General features: G+C 40.6%; 1 protein-coding gene across 3 annotated transcripts in view; it reads right to left on the bottom strand.

The window, feature by feature from the left end:
• Positions 1-18,016, bottom strand: part of LOC133557398 (M-phase phosphoprotein 9) — an 88,601-nt gene that overhangs the window by 32,505 nt on the left and 38,080 nt on the right. For 2 of the 3 annotated variants that reach the window (XM_061907817.1, XM_061907819.1), the window contains exons 15-18: positions 13,622-13,686; positions 13,456-13,557; positions 13,240-13,395; positions 7,665-7,807 (exon numbers count right to left, since the gene is read on the bottom strand). In XM_061907817.1, coding sequence (XP_061763801.1) covers positions 7,665-7,807; positions 13,240-13,395; positions 13,456-13,557; positions 13,622-13,686 — 466 coding nt within the window. The remainder of the gene's footprint in view (positions 1-7,664; positions 7,808-13,239; positions 13,396-13,455; positions 13,558-13,621; positions 13,687-18,016) is intronic. The other variant, XM_061907818.1, reaches the window with a different exon arrangement.

Below are 18,016 nucleotides of genomic sequence, written 5' to 3'. Positions count from 1 at the left end.
GTTGTCGGAGGGTGTAACAACACGATCATGGACAGATTCAAGTTGATTTACGTAGAATATGCATCAGTTAGCACCGCATGCTAATCGATGCTAACATGCTATTTAGGCTAGCTGTGTGCATTATGCTTCATTTGTAGCTATATTTACATCCAGCCTTTCCCTCCATCCACATTTAATGCCAAAAAAACACTTACCAATCGACGGCTTTAAGTTGCTCCAGTGTGGCGGCTTAATTCGGTTGGTAGAGTGGCCGTGTCAGCAACTTGAGGGTTGCAGGTTCGATTCCCGCTTGTGCCATCCTGGTTACTGCCGTTGTGTCCTTGGGCAAGACACTTTACCCACCTGCTCCCAGTGCCATCCACACTGGTTTAAATGTAACTTAGATATTGGGTTTCACTATGTAAAGCGCTTTGAGTCACTTGAGAAAAGCGCTATATAAATATAACTCACTTCACTTCACTTCAAGAGATGCGAAAGTCCCTCGTTTGGTTTTTACCGGCGATGCTACGACAGAGATGGCCCAGAGATGTGTGGATATCCTGCGACACTCAAAGCAGATGCGTTCCCCGACGATAAAGTCAACGAAATCACAAAAGCGAGTGTTGTTGTTGTTATTGACTTATCGATCCAGCGTCAATGCGAAAGTCCTGATCTGTTGGTCTGCACATTTTACCGGCGATGCTATAGCTATTCGCTCAATAGCTTCAGTTTCTTCTTCAATTTCGTTTTCGCTATCTGCCTCCATACTCCAACCATCTGTTTCAATACATGCATAATCTGTTGAATCGCTTAAACCGCTGAAATCCGTGTCTGAATCCGAGCTAATGTTGCTATATCTTGCTGTGCTATTCGCCATTGTTTGTATTGGAATCGCTATGTGACGTCAGAGGGAAATGGACAGTGGCATCGCAAATAGCGAAAATCAAGCACTTTAAAGCTTTTTTAGGGATATTCCAGGAGATGTAAAATTTTGAACTGGGACACTGGGAACTGATTTTTATTGGTTTTAACCCTTCTGAAATTGTGATAATGTTCCCCTTTAACGGCTTAATTACACAGTATTTTGGACATCTGTGTTGCTGATTCTTTTGCAATTTGTTCAAATAATATTGGAGAAGTCAAAGTAGAAAGATGGAGTTGGGAAGCTTTAGCCTTTAGCCACACAAACACACGGTGATTCCTTGTTTAAAATTCCCGGAGGTGAAACTTTACTATGGATCAGAGCGCGGTCAAGCGGACATGGATCCCGACCACATGTCAACCAACAGGTTTCGGTGAGAAAATTGTGGTTAAAAAGTTGCTTCTTACCGGAGAAAAGCTGAGCTTGTGCCGTCCATAGCTGCCGTCTACTTCCCTGAGACATTGGCGTCAAGACACCCGTGGAGACACCCTTCCGACTATCAGGTACTATTAAACTCACTAAAACACTAGCAACACAATAGAAAGATAAGGGATTTCCCAGCATTATCCTAGTAAATGTGTTTAAAAACATCGGAATCTTTCGATTTTTTTTTCTGGTCCGTCGCTATCAACATCCTCAAATACAAAACGTTCATCCTCGCTCAAATTAATGGGGAAATTGTCGTTTTCTCGGTCTGAATAGCACTTTTTGTTGGAGGCTCCCATTAAAAACAATGTGAATATGTGAGGAGCCCCCACACTTGTGACGTCATCGTCTGCGACTTCCGGTAGAGGCAGGGCTTTTCTGTTAGCACCGAAAGTTGAAAAACTTTATCGTGGATGTTCTCTAGTAAATCCTTTCAGCAAAAATAAGGCAATATCGCGAAATGATCAAGTATGACACCTGCTATCCCCGTTTAAATAAGAACATCTCATTTCAGTAGGCCTTTAAAGTGTAACAAGCATGCATCATTATAGCTCTTGTCTCAAAGTAGGTGTACTTATTTCAAGTTTTTTGCCGTTTTCCTGTGTAGTTTTACTTCTTGTCTTGCGCTCTTATTTTGGTGTCTTTTTCTCTTTTTTGGGTATTTTCCTGTAGCAGATTTATGTCTTCCTTTGAGCGATTTCCCCCGCATCTACTTTGTTTTAGAAATCAAGAATATTTCAGTTGTTTTTATCCTTCTTTGTGAGGACATTGTTGATCGTCATGTCATGTTGGGATGTACTTTCTGGACGCCGTCTTTGCTCCACAGTAAGTCTTTGCTGTCGTCCAGCATTCTGTTTTTATTTTCTGAGTAGCCAGTTCAGTTTTAGTTTCGTTCTGCATAGCCTTCCCTAAGCTTCGATGCATTTTCTTAGGGGGACTCGCCTTTTGTTTATTTTTGGTTGAAGCATTAGATACCTTTTTACCTGCACACTGCCTCCCGCTGTTTCCGACATCTACAAAGCAATTAGCTACCGGCTGATATGGAAGAATATTACAAGGTTACTCTGCCGATATTTCAGTTGTTTTTATCGTTCTTTGTCGGGACAACGTTGATCGTCATGTCATGTTCAGATGTACTTTGTGGACGCCGTCTTTGCTCCACAGTAAGTCTTTGCTGTCGTCCAGCATTCTGTTTTTCTTTACTTTGTAGCCAGTTCAGTTTTAGTTTCGTTCTGCATAGCCTTGCCATAACCTTCAATGCCTTTTCTTAGGGGAACTCACCTTTTGTTTATTTTTGGTTTAAGCCAAGGGTCAGGAACCTTTTTGGCTGAGAGAGCAAAGAAGCCAAATATTTTAAAATGTATTTCCGTAAGAGCCATATAATATTTTTTTTAACACTGAAAACAACTAAAGGTGTGCATTTTTAAGTAAGACCAACATTTTTAGAGTAAAATAGGTCTCTTATTCTTTGTAATAATATTGTTATTCTAAAGCTAACTGTGGAGGGGGCGTGGCCTGCGGGCCTGCAGCAAAGCAGGGTGTTGCCAGGACCTTCTTGAAATCAGCGACAGGTGTGTACATGGCCCACCTGGGCCTTGTTATATAATCACCTGTCGCTCTGTTTATAAGCAGCAGCCAGGAGGAGAGACGGGGTTGGGGCTGGAGCCAGAGCGCAAGCGAGGACGAAAGAGAAAAAAGACAATTGCTAGAAAGCAACTGAGAGACTTATTGAAAAATAAAACAATTTTGTAACCCTGAAACAGGCTCTCATGTCGGTGCTTGGTGGTCTGAAAAACCTCCAGGAGGGCAAGCCCCACACTAACCAATAAGAAATAAATAACGTCTTACCATTAACGCAACTTCTTGAACGGATGGATGGATTAAAAATGCATGAGAATGTTTAATTTTTAACACTGTGATTAGAAGTGGAATTATTCATGACTTATCGTGTTAAGCAATGTCAGCTCAGATTTATCCAAGAGCCAGATGCAGTCATCAAAAGAGCCCCTGGTTCGAGCATTAGACACCTTTTTACCTGCACACTGCCTCCCGCTGTTTCCATCATCTACAAAGCAATTAGCTACCAGCAAACATGGAAGAGTTACTCTGCTGACTGTGGTTATTACAGTTCCGTCAAGTAGATGTTGTTAATAAAAATGTAATATTATCATAAAAACCTGTTTCGAACCTTCTAACTATTTTTTCAAATGACAAAAAAATTACCTACAGTTACTTCTGCGCTTCCTTTTATCCAATGTAGTAATGAGCCAATCAGTGACCACGATACTGAGCAGCAGGCTCCTATTGGTTTGTAGATATTTTTCCTGCTTTTGGCAATTATAACGCTTCATTCCTGTCATAAAGTAGACTGTTTTAAAAAAAAATAAGACAGAGTGAAGCGGCAAACTAGAAGCGAGGGACGACTGTAGCAGCTAATGTTAGCGGCTAATGTTAGCTGTTCATGTCAGCGGCTAATGTCTCCGGCCAATGTTAGCGGCCAATGTCAGCGGCCAATGTTAGCGGCTAATGTCAGCGGCTAATGTTAGCTGTTCATGTCAGCGGCTAATGTCTGCGGCCAATGTTAGCGGCAAATGTCAGCGACTAATGTTAGCGGCCAATGTCAGCGGTTAATGTCAGCGGCTAATGTTAGCGACTAATGTTATCTGTTCATGTCAGCGGCTAATGTCTGCGGCTAATGTTAGCGGCCAATGTCAGCGGCTAATGTTAGCTTTTCATGTCAGCGGCTAATGTATGCGACCAATGTCAGCGGCCGATGCGTCAGCGGCTAATGTTAGCTGTTCATGTCAGCGGCTAATGTCTGCGGCCAATGTTAGCAGCCAATGTCTGCGGACAATGTTAGCGGGTAATGTCAGCGGCTAATGTCAGCAGCTAATGTTAGCGGCTAATGTTAGCTGTTCATGTCAGCGGCTAATGTCAGCGGCCGATGTGTCAGCGGCTAATGTCAGCGGCTAATGTTAGCTGTTCATGTCAGCGGCTAATGTCTGCGGCCAATGTTAGCAGCCAATGTCAGCGGTCAATGTCAGCGGCTAATGTTAGCTGTTCATGTCAGCGGCTAATGTCTGCGGCCAATGTAGGCGGCAAATGTTAGCGACTAATGTTAGCGGCCAATGTCAGCGGCTAATGTTAGCGGCTAAAGTCAGCAGCCGATGTGTCAGCGGGTAATATTAGCGGCTAATGTCAGCAGCCGATGTGTCAGCGGCTAATGTTAGCGGTTCGTGTCAGCGGCTAATGTCTGCGGCTAATGTTAGCGGCTAATGTCAGCGGCTAATGTTAGCGGCCAATGTCAGCAGCTAATGTCAGCGGCCAATGTTAGCGGCCAATGTCAGCGGCCAACGTCAGCGGCCAATGTCAGCGGCCAACGTCAGCGGCCAATGCGAGCGGCCAACGTCAGCGGCCAATGTCAGCGGCTAATGTTAGCGGCTAATGTCAGCGGCCAATGTTAGCGGCCAATGTCAGCGGCCAACGTTAGCAGCTAATGTCAGCGGCCAATGTCAGCGGCTATTGTGTCAGCAGCTAATGTCAGCGGCTAATGTCAGCGGCCAATGTTAGCGGCCAATGTTGGCGACCAATGTCAGCGGCTAATGTTGCCGGCCAATGTTAGCAGGTAATGTCAGCGGCTACTGTCAGCGGCTAATGTCAGCGGCTATTTTCAGCGGCTAAAGTTAGCGGCTAATGTTAATGGCTAATGTCAGCGGCTAATGTTAGCGGCCAATGTCAGCGGCCAATGTCAGCGGCCAATGTCAGCGGCCAATGTCAGCGGCTACTGTCAGCGGCTAATGTCAGTGGCTATTTTCAGCGGCTAAAGTTAGTGGCTAATGTTAACGGCTAATGTCAGCGGCTAATGTTAGCGGCCAATGTCAGCGGCCAATGTCAGCGGCCAATGTCAGCGGCTAATGTCAGCGGCTAATGTCTGTGGCTAATGTCAGCGGCTAATGTTAGCGGCTAATGTCAGCGGCTAATGTTCGCGGCCAATGTTAGCGGCCAATGTTGGCGACCAATGTCAGCGGCTAATGTTAGCTGTTCATGTCAGCGGCTAATGTCTGCGGCCAATGTAGGCGGCAAATGTTAGCGACTAATGTTAGCGGCCAATGTCAGCGGCTAATGTTAGCGGCTAATGTCAGCAGCCGATGTGTCAGCGGCTAATGTTAGCGGCTAATGTCAGCAGCCGATGTGTCAGCGGCTAATGTTAGCGGCTAATGTCAGCAGCCGATGTGTCAGCGGCTAATGTTAGCGGTTCGTGTCAGCGGCTAATGTCTGCGGCTAATGTTAGCGGCTAATGTCAGCGGCTAATGTTAGCGGCCAATGTCAGCAGCTAATGTCAGCGGCCAATGTTAGCGGCCAATGTCAGCGGCCAACGTCAGCGGCCAATGTCAGCGGCCAACGTCAGCGGCCAATGTGAGCGGCCAACGTCAGCGGCCAATGTCAGCGGCCAATGTGAGCGGCCAACGTCAGCGGCCAATGTGAGCGGCCAACGTCAGCGGCCAATGTCAGCGGCTAATGTTAGCGGCTAATGTCAGCGGCCAATGTTAGCGGCCAATGTCAGCGGCCAACGTTAGCAGCTAATGTCAGCGGCCAATGTCAGCGGCTATTGTGTCAGCAGCTAATGTCAGCGGCTAATGTCAGCGGCCAATGTTAGCGGCCAATGTTGGCGACCAATGTCAGCGGCTAATGTTGCCGGCCAATGTTAGCAGGTAATGTCAGCGGCTAATGTCAGCGGCTAATGTCAGCGGCTATTTTCAGCGGCTAAAGTTAGCGGCTAATGTTAATGGCTAATGTCAGCGGCTAATGTTAGCGGCCAATGTTAGCGGCCAATGTCAGCGGCCAATGTCAGCGGCCAATGTCAGCGGCCAATGTCAGCGGCCAATGTCAGCGGCTACTGTCAGCGGCTAATGTCAGTGGCTATTTTCAGCGGCTAAAGTTAGCGGCTAATGTTAACGGCTAATGTCAGCGGCTAATGTCAGCGGCCAATGTCAGCGGCCAATGTCAGCGGCTAATGTCAGCGGCTAATGTCAGTGGCTATTTTCAGCGGCTAAAGTTAGTGGCTAATGTTAACGGCTAATGTCAGCGGCTAATGTTAGCGGCCAATGTCAGCGGCCAATGTCAGCGGCCAATGTCAGCGGCTAATGTCAGCGGCTAATGTCTGTGGCTAATGTCAGCGGCTAATGTTAGCGGCTAATGTCAGCGGCTAATGTTCGCGGCCAATGTTAGCGGCCAATGTTGGCGACCAATGTCAGCGGCTAATGTTAGCTGTTCATGTCAGCGGCTAATGTCTGCGGCCAATGTAGGCGGCAAATGTTAGCGACTAATGTTAGCGGCCAATGTCAGCGGCTAATGTTAGCGGCTAATGTCAGCAGCCGATGTGTCAGCGGCTAATGTTAGCGGCTAATGTCAGCAGCCGATGTGTCAGCGGCTAATGTTAGCGGCTAATGTCAGCAGCCGATGTGTCAGCGGCTAATGTTAGGGGCTAATGTTAGCGGTTCGTGTCAGCGGCTAATGTCTGCGGCTAATGTTAGCGGCTAATGTCAGCGGCTAATGTTAGCGGCCAATGTCAGCAGCTAATGTCAGCGGCCAATGTTAGCGGCCAATGTCAGCGGCCAACGTCAGCGGCCAATGTCAGCGGCCAACGTCAGCGGCTAATGTGAGCGGCCAACGTCAGCGGCCAATGTCAGCGGCCAATGTGAGCGGCCAACGTCAGCGGCCAATGTCAGCGGCTAATGTTAGCGGCTAATGTCAGCGGCCAATGTTAGCGGCCAATGTCAGCGGCCAACGTTAGCAGCTAATGTCAGCGGCCAATGTCAGCGGCTATTGTGTCAGCAGCTAATGTCAGCGGCTAATGTCAGCGGCCAATGTTAGCGGCCAATGTTGGCGACCAATGTCAGCGGCTAATGTTGCCGGCCAATGTTAGCAGGTAATGTCAGCGGCTAATGTCAGCGGCTAATGTCAGCGGCTATTTTCAGCGGCTAAAGTTAGCGGCTAATGTTAATGGCTAATGTCAGCGGCTAATGTTAGCGGCCAATGTTAGCGGCCAATGTCAGCGGCCAATGTCAGCGGCCAATGTCAGCGGCCAATGTCAGCGGCCACTGTCAGCGGCCAATGTCAGCGGCTACTGTCAGCGGCTAATGTCAGTGGCTATTTTCAGCGGCTAAAGTTAGCGGCTAATGTTAACGGCTAATGTCAGCGGCTAATGTTAGCGGCCAATGTCAGCGGCCAATGTCAGCGGCTAATGTCAGCGGCTAATGTCTGTGGCTAATGTCAGCGGCTAATGTTAGCGGCTAATGTCAGCGGCTAATGTTCGCGGGCGTTTTCTGTGTCTCACAAGGAGCTCTGCTCTCGGTGGCTCTGGTCTCCTCCATCTCCATGATGGCTCTCATTATGGGCGTCAGAAGGCTGGGCGTGGTCTCCCCCTGGCGTTTAGCGGACTGCGGCGGGAGCGCTTCAACACCTTGCGGTGATGCGCACCTGAAAAAAAGGAAACCACAAGAGTCAGTTTGGAGGGTCGTCTGGACTAAATAAAACGTTAACGCTGTGAAAGTTTACTTGTTTTTTTTCCACATTAATCCTGCATAAATGCAAATAAATCCTCATTTCCAGTCTCATTTTGTACACTCTGAAGGAGCAGTGTCTATTTTGCGTGTCGTCCTGAAAGTCTTAAAAGGCTGTCAGTGTCCTAAGTTGTTAGGAATACCTACTCAGACTTCTTCTGTGCAGGTGAGACGCATGATTTATGCTCCACAATAAATTTACGAAGAGCAGGGAAGCGAGGAAGCAGCAGCGGCATGTTGTAAACATCGGCACACCTGGAAGTGATCCCGGCGGCGCTATAAATAGTTGGGGCTTATAATAACGATATCACTAAATACTCGGCTAATATTAAAATATGCTGTCACGATGTGATCAAGCTAGCGTCGTTAGCCTTAGCTAATGTGCTCGTATTATTAACTTGCAACGGCGTTCTTTTTGTGTTGTCTCAGTTTCACAAATTCCTCAGTGAACCAACCTAAAGGTCACCGTGGAGTTATTGAGTCTGTTTAGCTGATTGGAGAACTAGCTTGCGAAGCTCGTGGGTCCATGCCGACGACTTCTGTTTTGTTTGATCAGCCGTTTTACTGCCGTTTTACTGCCGTTTTATAGGCACCGTTTGGAAATAATTAAGGTATGTTAATAAACATTTACGAAATAAATAATTTCACAAGGAGGCTTATAGACCGGAGTGGCTAATACATGGACAAATGTCAAAAAATGTAGTGGATCCGGCTTATATGCCGGTGTGCTCTACAGTCCGAAAAATACGCTATATAAGTAAATAAGAGCAGGCATCAGCTCACACATTCTCATACTTTCTGTAACATTCAGGTAGAAATGATGTGGGCCATCTTGAAAAATGTATTTACTCTAATCTACGTGAAAGAGTTTTAATTGAAATGTTTACAATATTTCAGGGTTCATCACCAGGAAAACTTACAATGTATTAAATCCATAAACTGCTGTCAAAATAAGTGTCTGGTGAGTTATTGAGATGTAGAAAAATGCCATAATTTTACCAATTTTCCTAGGATATTTTCTACATTTTTAAATGCAGATGTTGAAGCTCCTCTTAGACAGACGGAATAAAAGGTGTTTGACGTTTTTTGCTGCAAAATTAACCACAACAACTTAAAGCCTTGTCGAGGTGTTTACTGACACATATTATTCATGTTTAAGTGACTTTTACTCCAAATCTCCGTTATCGGCCTCCTTGGCTCCTGATAATCGGTATGGAAAAAACCATATCGGTCGATCTCTGGACAGCACTAGAAAATATATACCGTATTTCCTTGAATTGCCGCGGGGGCGCTAATTAATTTAAAACGTCTTCTCACTCCGGCACTTACCAAAGGCATGCAGTAAAAATTTGAGTGTGATGTAAGGATACCATCGTGAAAAGCACATTTAATTGAAAAAATACGTTATTATGGTCTTACCTTTACTTATAAATGAAGTCCATGCCAGCTCCTTCAGATCAAAAGAATCGATAACTTGTTTATAGAAGTCTTCCTTATCTTTCTTCAGTTTTAAAAGTCTCTCTGTCTGGATGGAGATCTTCCTTTATTACCTCCTGCTTCGATTGAAAGTCAAGTTTAGAAAACTGCTATCAGTTAGCTTGGCTCCTCACGTGCGGGCGACAACAGAATTACCTCGGACAACTCCCCCTCCCGTTCTGCTTTGTGGGTGATCTCTTTATCCCACCGCTGCCACCATGAAGTGTTATTGTATGAATAATACACCGGGTATTTAGGACTGGAACATGCTTTATTTCAGCCCGGTTGTTTACATAGCCAGCGTAGGAGTAGTGGTGTTACATCCTAAAAGGTCCGTCGTGCACCCCACCGCGTCATACCCGTTCCCAGCACATATCACGTCACTCGCTGTCACTTCTTCTGCAGCCGAGTAGTCGCAAGAAGGATCACTAGCGCCCTCTACCACCAGGAGGCGGGAGTCATTTAATGACTCATATTTGACACACGCAGCTACGGTATATTAATAAAACAAAGCTGCTTACTGTTCTTTTTAGCATATTCAATAGCTTGGACCTTAAATCCTACTGAATAGCTCTTAATCTTCTTCCCTTTATGTGATTTCAAATGATTGAAATCAGCCTCCTCCATTTTGAAAATGATGACAGGGGAAGTGTCCCTCGTGACGTGACGAGTTTGACCCGGCGGAAATTCTAGGCATATGCTATTTATTTTGCGAAACGAGTTTGACCCGGCAGTAAGTCAAAGCAGGCGCATACTATATACCCGGCGGCAATTCGAGGAAATACGGTAATTTACACATGAAATAAATGACGTCACCGTGTAGTTATTGAGGCTGTTTAGCTGATTGGAGCGCTAGCTTGCGCAGCTCGTGGGTCCATCACCAGGACTTCTGTTTTGTTTGATAAGCCGTTTTACTGCCATCTTACATGCACTGTTTGGAAACAATTTAGATATGGAAATAAACATTTACTAAATAAATTTACCATTTACCATGAATTGATTAACGTGGACCCCGACTTAAACAAGTTGAAAAACTTATTGGGGTGTTATCATTTAGTGGTCAAATGTACGGAATATGTACGGAATACTGTGCTATCTACTAATAAAAGTATCAATCAATCAATCAAACTAATTTCACAATGAATATATCTGAGGCTTATAGACCTGAGTGGCTAATACATGGATTGGAGAGCTAGCTTGCGCAGCCATCACCATGACTTATGTTTTGTTTGATAAGCCGTTTTACTGCCGTCTTATACGAACTGTTTGGAAACTATTTAGATATGGAAATAAACATTTACTAAATATTAATTTAACAATGAATATATCTGAGGTTTATAGACCTGAGTGGCTAATACATAGATTGGAGAGCTAGCTTGCGCAGCTCGTGGGACCATCACCATGACTTCTGTTTTGTTTGATAAGCCGTTTTACTGCCGTCTTATACGCACTGTTTGGAAACAATTTAGATATGGAAATAAACATTTACTAAATAACTCATTTCACAATGAATATATCTGAGGCTTATAAGACCTGAGTGGCTAATACATGGATTGGAGAGCTAGCTTGCGCAGCTCGTGGGTCCATGACCATGACTTCTGTTTTGTTTGATCAGCCGTTTTACTGCCGTCTTATACGCACTGTTTGGAAACTATTTAAATATGGAAATAAACATTTACTAAATATTAATTTCACAATGAATATATCTGAGGTTTATAGTCCTGAGTGGCTAATACATGGATTGGAGAGCTAGCTTGCGCAGCTCGTGGGTCCATCACCATGACTTCTGTTTTGTTTGATAAGCCGTTTTACTGCCGTCTTATACGCGCTGTTTGGAAACAATTAAGGTATGTAAATAAACATTTACTAAATAATTCATTTAACAATGAATATATCTGAGGCTTATAGACCTGAGTGCCTAATACATGGATTGGAGAGCTAGCTTGCGCAGCTCGTGGGTCCATGACCATGACTTCTGTTTTGTTTGATAAGCCGTTTTACTGCCGTCTTATACGCACTGTTTGGAAACAATTAAGGTATGTAAATAACCATTTACTAAATAACTAATTTCACAATGAATATATCTGAGGCTTATAAGACCTGAGTGGCTAATACATGGATTGGAGAGCTAGCTTGCGCAGCCATCACCATGACTTCTGTTTTGTTTGATATGCCGTTTTACTGCCGTCTTATACGAACTGTTTGGAAACTATTTAGATATGGAAATAAACATTTACTAAATATTAATTTCACAATGAATATATCTGAGGCTTATAGTCCTGAGTGGCTAATACATGGATTAGAGAGCTAGCTTGCGCAGCTCGTGGGTCCATCACCATGACTTCTGTTTTATTTGATAAGCCGTTTTACTGCCGTCTTATGCGCACTGTTTGGAAACAATTAGGGTATGTAAATAAACATTTACTAAATAACTCATTTCACAAGGAATATATCTGAGGCTTATAAGACCTGAGTGGCTAATACATGGATTGGAGAGCTAGCTTGCGCAGCCATCACCATGACTTCTGTTTTGTTTGATAAGCCGTTTTACTGCCGTCTTATACGAACTGTTTGGAAACTATTTAGATATGGAAATAAACACTTACTAAATATTAATTTAACAATGAATATATCTGAGGCTTATAGACCTGATTGGCTAATACATGGATTGGAGAGCTAGCTTGCGCAGCTCGTGGGTCCATCACAATGACTTCTGTTTTGTTTGATCAGCCGTTTTACTGCCGTCTTATACGCACTGTTTGGAAACTATTTAGATATGGAAATAAACATTTACTAAATATTAATTTAACAATGAATATACCTGAGGTTTATAGACCTCAGTGGCTAATACATGGATTGGAGAGCTAGCTTGCGCAGCTCGTGGGTCCATCACCATGACTTCTGTTTTGTTTGATCAGCCGTTTTATTGCCGTCTTATACGCACTGTTTGGAAACAATTAAGGTATGTAAATAAACATTTACTAAATAACTAATTTCACAATGAATATATCTGAGGTTTATAGACCTGAGTGGCTAATACATGGATTGGAGAGCTAGCTTGCGCAGCCATCACCATGACTTCTGTTTTGTTTGATAAGCCGTTTTACTGCCGTCTTATACGCACTGTTAGTAAACAATTTAGATATGGAAATAAACATTTACTAAATAACTAATTTCACAATGAATATATCTGAGGCTTATAGTCCTGAGTGGCTAATACATGGATTGGAGAGCTAGCTTGCGCAGATCGTGGGTCCATCACCATGACTTCTGTTTTGTTTGATAAGCCGTTTTACTGCCGTCTTATACGCACTGTTTGGAAACAATTAAGGTATGTAAATAAACATTTACTAAATAACTAATTTCACAATGAATATATCTGAGGCTTATAGACCTGAGTGGCTAATACATGGATTGGAGAGCTAGCTTGCGCAGCCATCACCATGACTTCTGTTTTGTTTGATCAGCCGTTTTACTGCCGTCTTATACGCACTGTTTGGAAACAATTAGGGTATGTAAATAAACATTTACTAAATAACTAATTTCACAATGAATATATCTGAGGCATATAGACCTGAGTGGCTAATACATGGATTGGAGAGCTAGCTTGCGCAGCTCGTGGGTCCATCACCATGACTTCTGTTTTGTTTGATAAGCCGTTTTACTGCCGTCTTATACGCACTGTTTGGAAACAATTAAGGTATGTAAATAAACATTTACTAAATAACTCATTTCACAGTGAATATATCTGAGGCTTATAGTCCGGAGCGGCTAATACATGGGAAAAAAATTATCCGGTTTATATACCGGTGCCATACTATTCATGTTGAAGTAACTTTTACTGCAAACAGTACTAGAAAATATATAACCTGCCTTAAGTGGCGAGCGGTTGAGGGGATCTCCACGCTGGCAGGCGGGCTGATTCGGAATGGAGGGTCAGGTTCCGGGCAAGGGGACCTCTTGCGGGTGAGGTCCGGCTGGGTGTTGCCTCTGCCGGGCGAGTGTAGCAGGTCAGGATGGTGGTAGAGACTGTGGACAACGTACAGGATTTAAGCCCAAGCAAGAGATCAGCTGGCGGGAGATCCTCACCCGGCTCCGGACGGCTGGGGGACCCCGTGGAGGGCCTGGCAGACCCTGGCCTGGTTCTCATGCTCCAGCTGCCTCACCTGACCCTCCAGTTTGGAGACGTTCCTGGCAGCACAGGAAGTGAGATGAGTGTCTTTTTTACGCCGGCGGCGGCTGTGCACGCTCTCACCTTTTCAGCTCCAAGATCTCGTCGTCGGCTCGGGCAAGTTTGTCCTCTTTTGCCAGCAAGTTGTACTGTCGACGAGAAGAAAAAATACCAGGATAAATTCAAGCCAGGAGGAAGTGACACAAAACAGAGTGGCAGCATCCAAATGGAAGGTGAAGAAACAGTTTTCGGTGCATTACTGTAAATGCCAAAACGGCACCATCGTTTATTACAGTAAAAAAAGTTTTTAATGCATTTTATTAGTAGATTTTGTAAAAACTAAAATAAAATAAAATAAATAGTGTGGTTGCAATAATTTCACCTCAAAATGTAGTGTATATTACTGTAAATGGATAAACACTACTGCTGTTTTTATGGTAAAAAAAAGAAAGCTCAGTTGCCAGAATTTTACTGTAAAATTTGCATTTTTTTTTTCACTGGCAATTAAAAAAATTGCAATTTTACAATAAAATGTTGGTACCTGAGTGGCCAGTTTTTTTTAGCCGCAGATCAACAACTGTAGATTTTTGGTGTATTGCTGTAAATGCAAAACGGCACCATCGTTTATTACAGTAAAAAAAAGTTTTTAGTGCATTTTATTAGTAGATTTTTTAAAAATTAAAAAAAATATATGGTAGGTTGCAATAATTTCACCTCAAAATGTAGTGTATATTACTGTAAATGGATAAACACTACTGCTGTTTTTATGGTAAAAAAAAAAAGGCAGTTCAGTTGCCAGAATTTTACTGTAAAATTTGCATTTGTTTTTTCACTGGAAATAAAAAAAAATTGCAATTTTACGATAAAATTTTGGTACCGGAGTGGCCGTTTTTTTTTTAACCGCAGATCAACAAGTAGATTTTTCTGTGTATTACTGTAAATGCCAACACGACACCACAGTTTATTACAGTAAAAAAAAAACAGTTTTTTATGCATTTTACTAGTATATTTTTTTTTAAACTAAAATTTTAAAAAATATGGTAAGTTGCAATAATTTCACTTCAAAATGTAGTGTATATTACTGTAAATGGATAAACACTACTGCTGTTTTTATGGTAAAAAAAAAGGCAGCTCAGTTGCCAGAATTTTACTGTAAAATGTACATTTGTGTTTTCACTTGAAATTTAAAAAAAACTGCAATTTTACAATAAAATTTTTGCACCTGAGTGGCGAGTTTTATTTTTACAGCAAATCAACAAGTGTAGATTTTTGGTGTATTGCTGTAAATGCCAACACGGCACCATCGTTTATTACAGTAAAAAAAAGTTTTTAGTGCATTTTATTAGTAGATTTCTTAAAAACTAAAATAAAAAAATATATATGGTAGGTTGCAATAATTTCACCTCAAAATGTAGTGTATATTACTGTAAATGTATAAACACTACTGCTGTTTTTATGGTGAAAAAAAAAAGGCAGTTCAGTTGCCAGAATTTTACTGTAAAATGTGCATTTGTTTTTTCACTGGAAATAAAAAACATTGCAATTTTACGCTAAAAATTTTGGTACCTGAGTGGCCGGTTTTTTTTTAACCGCAGATCAACAAGTGTAGATTTTTCTGTGTATTACTGTAAATGCCAACACGGCACCACAGTTTATTACAGTAAAAAAAAGTTTTTAGTGCATTTTATTAGTAGATTTCTTAAAAACTAAAATTTAAAAAAATATATGGTAGGTTGCAATAACTTCACCTCAAAATATAGTGTATATTACTGTAAATGGATAAACACTACTGCTGTTTTTATGGTAAAAAAAAGGCAGCTCAGTTGCCAGAATTTTACTGTAAAATTTGCATTTTTTTTTTTCACTGGCAATAAAAAAAATTGCAATTTTACAATAAAATTTTGACACCTGAGTGGCCGTTTTTTTTTTTAACCGCAGATCAACAAGTGTAGATTTTTCTGTGTATTACTGTAAATGCCAACACGACACCACAGTTTATTACAGTAAAAAAAAATACTGTTTTTTATGCATTTTACTAGTATATTTTTTTTAAACTAAAATGTAAAAAAAATATGGTAAGTTGCAATAACTTCACTTCAAAATGTAGTGTATATTACTGTAAATGGAAAAATAGTACTGCTGTTTTTATGGTTAAAAAAGTCAGCTCAGTTACCAGAATTTTACTGTAAAATGTACATTTGTTTTTTCACTGGAAATAAAAAAAAAACCTGCAATTTTACAATAAAATTTTCGCACGTGAGTGGCGAGTTTTATTTTTACAGCAAATCAACAAGTGTAGATTTTTGGTGTATTGCTGTAAATGCCAACACGGCACCATCGTTTATTACAGTAAAAAAAAGTTTTTAGTGCATTTTATTAGTAGATTTCTTAAAAACTAAAATAAAAAAATATATATGGTAGGTTGCAATAATTTCACCTCAAAATGTAGTGTATATTACTGTAAATGTATAAACACTACTGCTGTTTTTATGGTGAAAAAAAAAAGGCAGTTCAGTTGCCAGAATTTTACTGTAAAATGTGCATTTGTTTTTTCACTGGAAATAAAAAACATTGCAATTTTACGCTAAAAATTTTGGTACCTGAGTGGCCGGTTTTTTTTTAACCGCAGATCAACAAGTGTAGATTTTTCTGTGTATTACTGTAAATGCCAACACGGCACCACAGTTTATTACAGTAAAAAAAAGTTTTTAGTGCATTTTATTAGTAGATTTCTTAAAAACTAAAATTTAAAAAAATATATGGTAGGTTGCAATAACTTCACCTCAAAATATAGTGTATATTACTGTAAATGGATAAACACTACTGCTGTTTTTATGGTAAAAAAAAAGGCAGCTCAGTTGCCAGAATTTTACTGTAAAATTTGCATTTTTTTTTTCACTGGCAATAAAAAAAATTGCAATTTTACAATAAAATTTTGACACCTGAGTGGCCGTTTTTTTTTTTAACCGCAGATCAACAAGTGTAGATTTTTCTGTGTATTACTGTAAATGCCAACACGACACCACAGTTTATTACAGTAAAAAAAAATACTGTTTTTTATGCATTTTACTAGTATATTTTTTTTAAACTAAAATGTAAAAAAAATATGGTAAGTTGCAATAACTTCACTTCAAAATGTAGTGTATATTACTGTAAATGGAAAAATAGTACTGCTGTTTTTATGGTTAAAAAAGTCAGCTCAGTTACCAGAATTTTACTGTAAAATGTACATTTGTTTTTTCACTGGAAATAAAAAAAAAACCTGCAATTTTACAATAAAATTTTCGCACGTGAGTGGCCAGTTTTATTTTTACAGCAAATCAACAAGTGTAGATTTTTGGTGTATTGCTGTAAATGCCAACACGGCACAACAGTTTATTACTGTTAAAAAAGTATTTTTTTAACGCATTTTATTAGAGTTTTTTCAAACTAAAATGTAAAATAAATATCTTTAGCTGCAATAATTTCACCTCAAAGTGTAGTGTATATAACTGTAAATGGAAGAACAGTACTGTTGTTTTTATGGTTAAAAAATAGGCAGCTCAATTACTAGAAATTTACTGTAAAATTTTGGCACCTGCGCTGTCAGTTTGTTGTTGTTTTTTGTTTGTTTTTACCACAAATCAACAACTGTAGATTTTTTTGGTGTATTACTGCAAAAAAAGTACAGTTTTTTTAATGCATTTTGTTACTAGATTTTTTTTTATGGTTAAAAAAAAAAGGCAGCTCAGGTGCCAGAATTTTATTGTAAAATGTACTTTTTTTTTTGCTGTAAAAAAAAAAAAGTGCAAATCTACAGTAAAATTTTGGCACCTGAGCTGCCATTTTTTTTTTTTTTACTGCAAATCAACAAGTGTAGATTTTTGGGTGTATTACTGTAAATGCCAAAACGGGACCACAATTTATTACAGTAAAAAAATTACTGTTTTTTATGCATTTTATTAATAGATTTTTTTCAAACTAAAATGAAAAAAATATATATGTTAAGTTGCAATAATTTCACCTCAAAATGTAGTGTATATTACTGTAAATGGAAGAACAGTACTGCTGTTTTTATGGTAAAAAAAGGCAGCTCAGTTACCAGAACTTTACTGTAAAATTTGACTGTAAAAATTTTTTTGTTTTTTTTGCCGCAAATCAATAACTGTAGATTTTTTGGGTGTATTACTGTAAAAAAAGTACAGTTTTTTGAATGCATTTTATTATTAGATTTTTTTTTTATGGTAAAAAAAAGGCACCTCGGTAGCCAGAATTTTATTGTGAAATGTACTTGTTTTTTTTACTATAAATAAAAAACCTGCAAATGTACAGTAAAATTTTGGCACCTGAGCTGCCAATTTTTTTTCCAGTTTTTTTTTATTTTTTTACTGCAAATCAACAAGTGTAAATGTTTGGGTGTATTACTGTAAATGCCAAAACGGCACCACAATTTATTACAGTAAAAAAATAACTGTTTTTTATGCATTTTATTAGTAGATT

The sequence above is a fragment of the Nerophis ophidion genome, linkage group LG08, assembly GCF_033978795.1.
Source record: "Nerophis ophidion isolate RoL-2023_Sa linkage group LG08, RoL_Noph_v1.0, whole genome shotgun sequence".
Lineage (NCBI taxonomy): Eukaryota > Metazoa > Chordata > Actinopteri > Syngnathiformes > Syngnathidae > Nerophis > Nerophis ophidion.
This window is presented reverse-complemented; position numbering and strand designations above follow the sequence as displayed.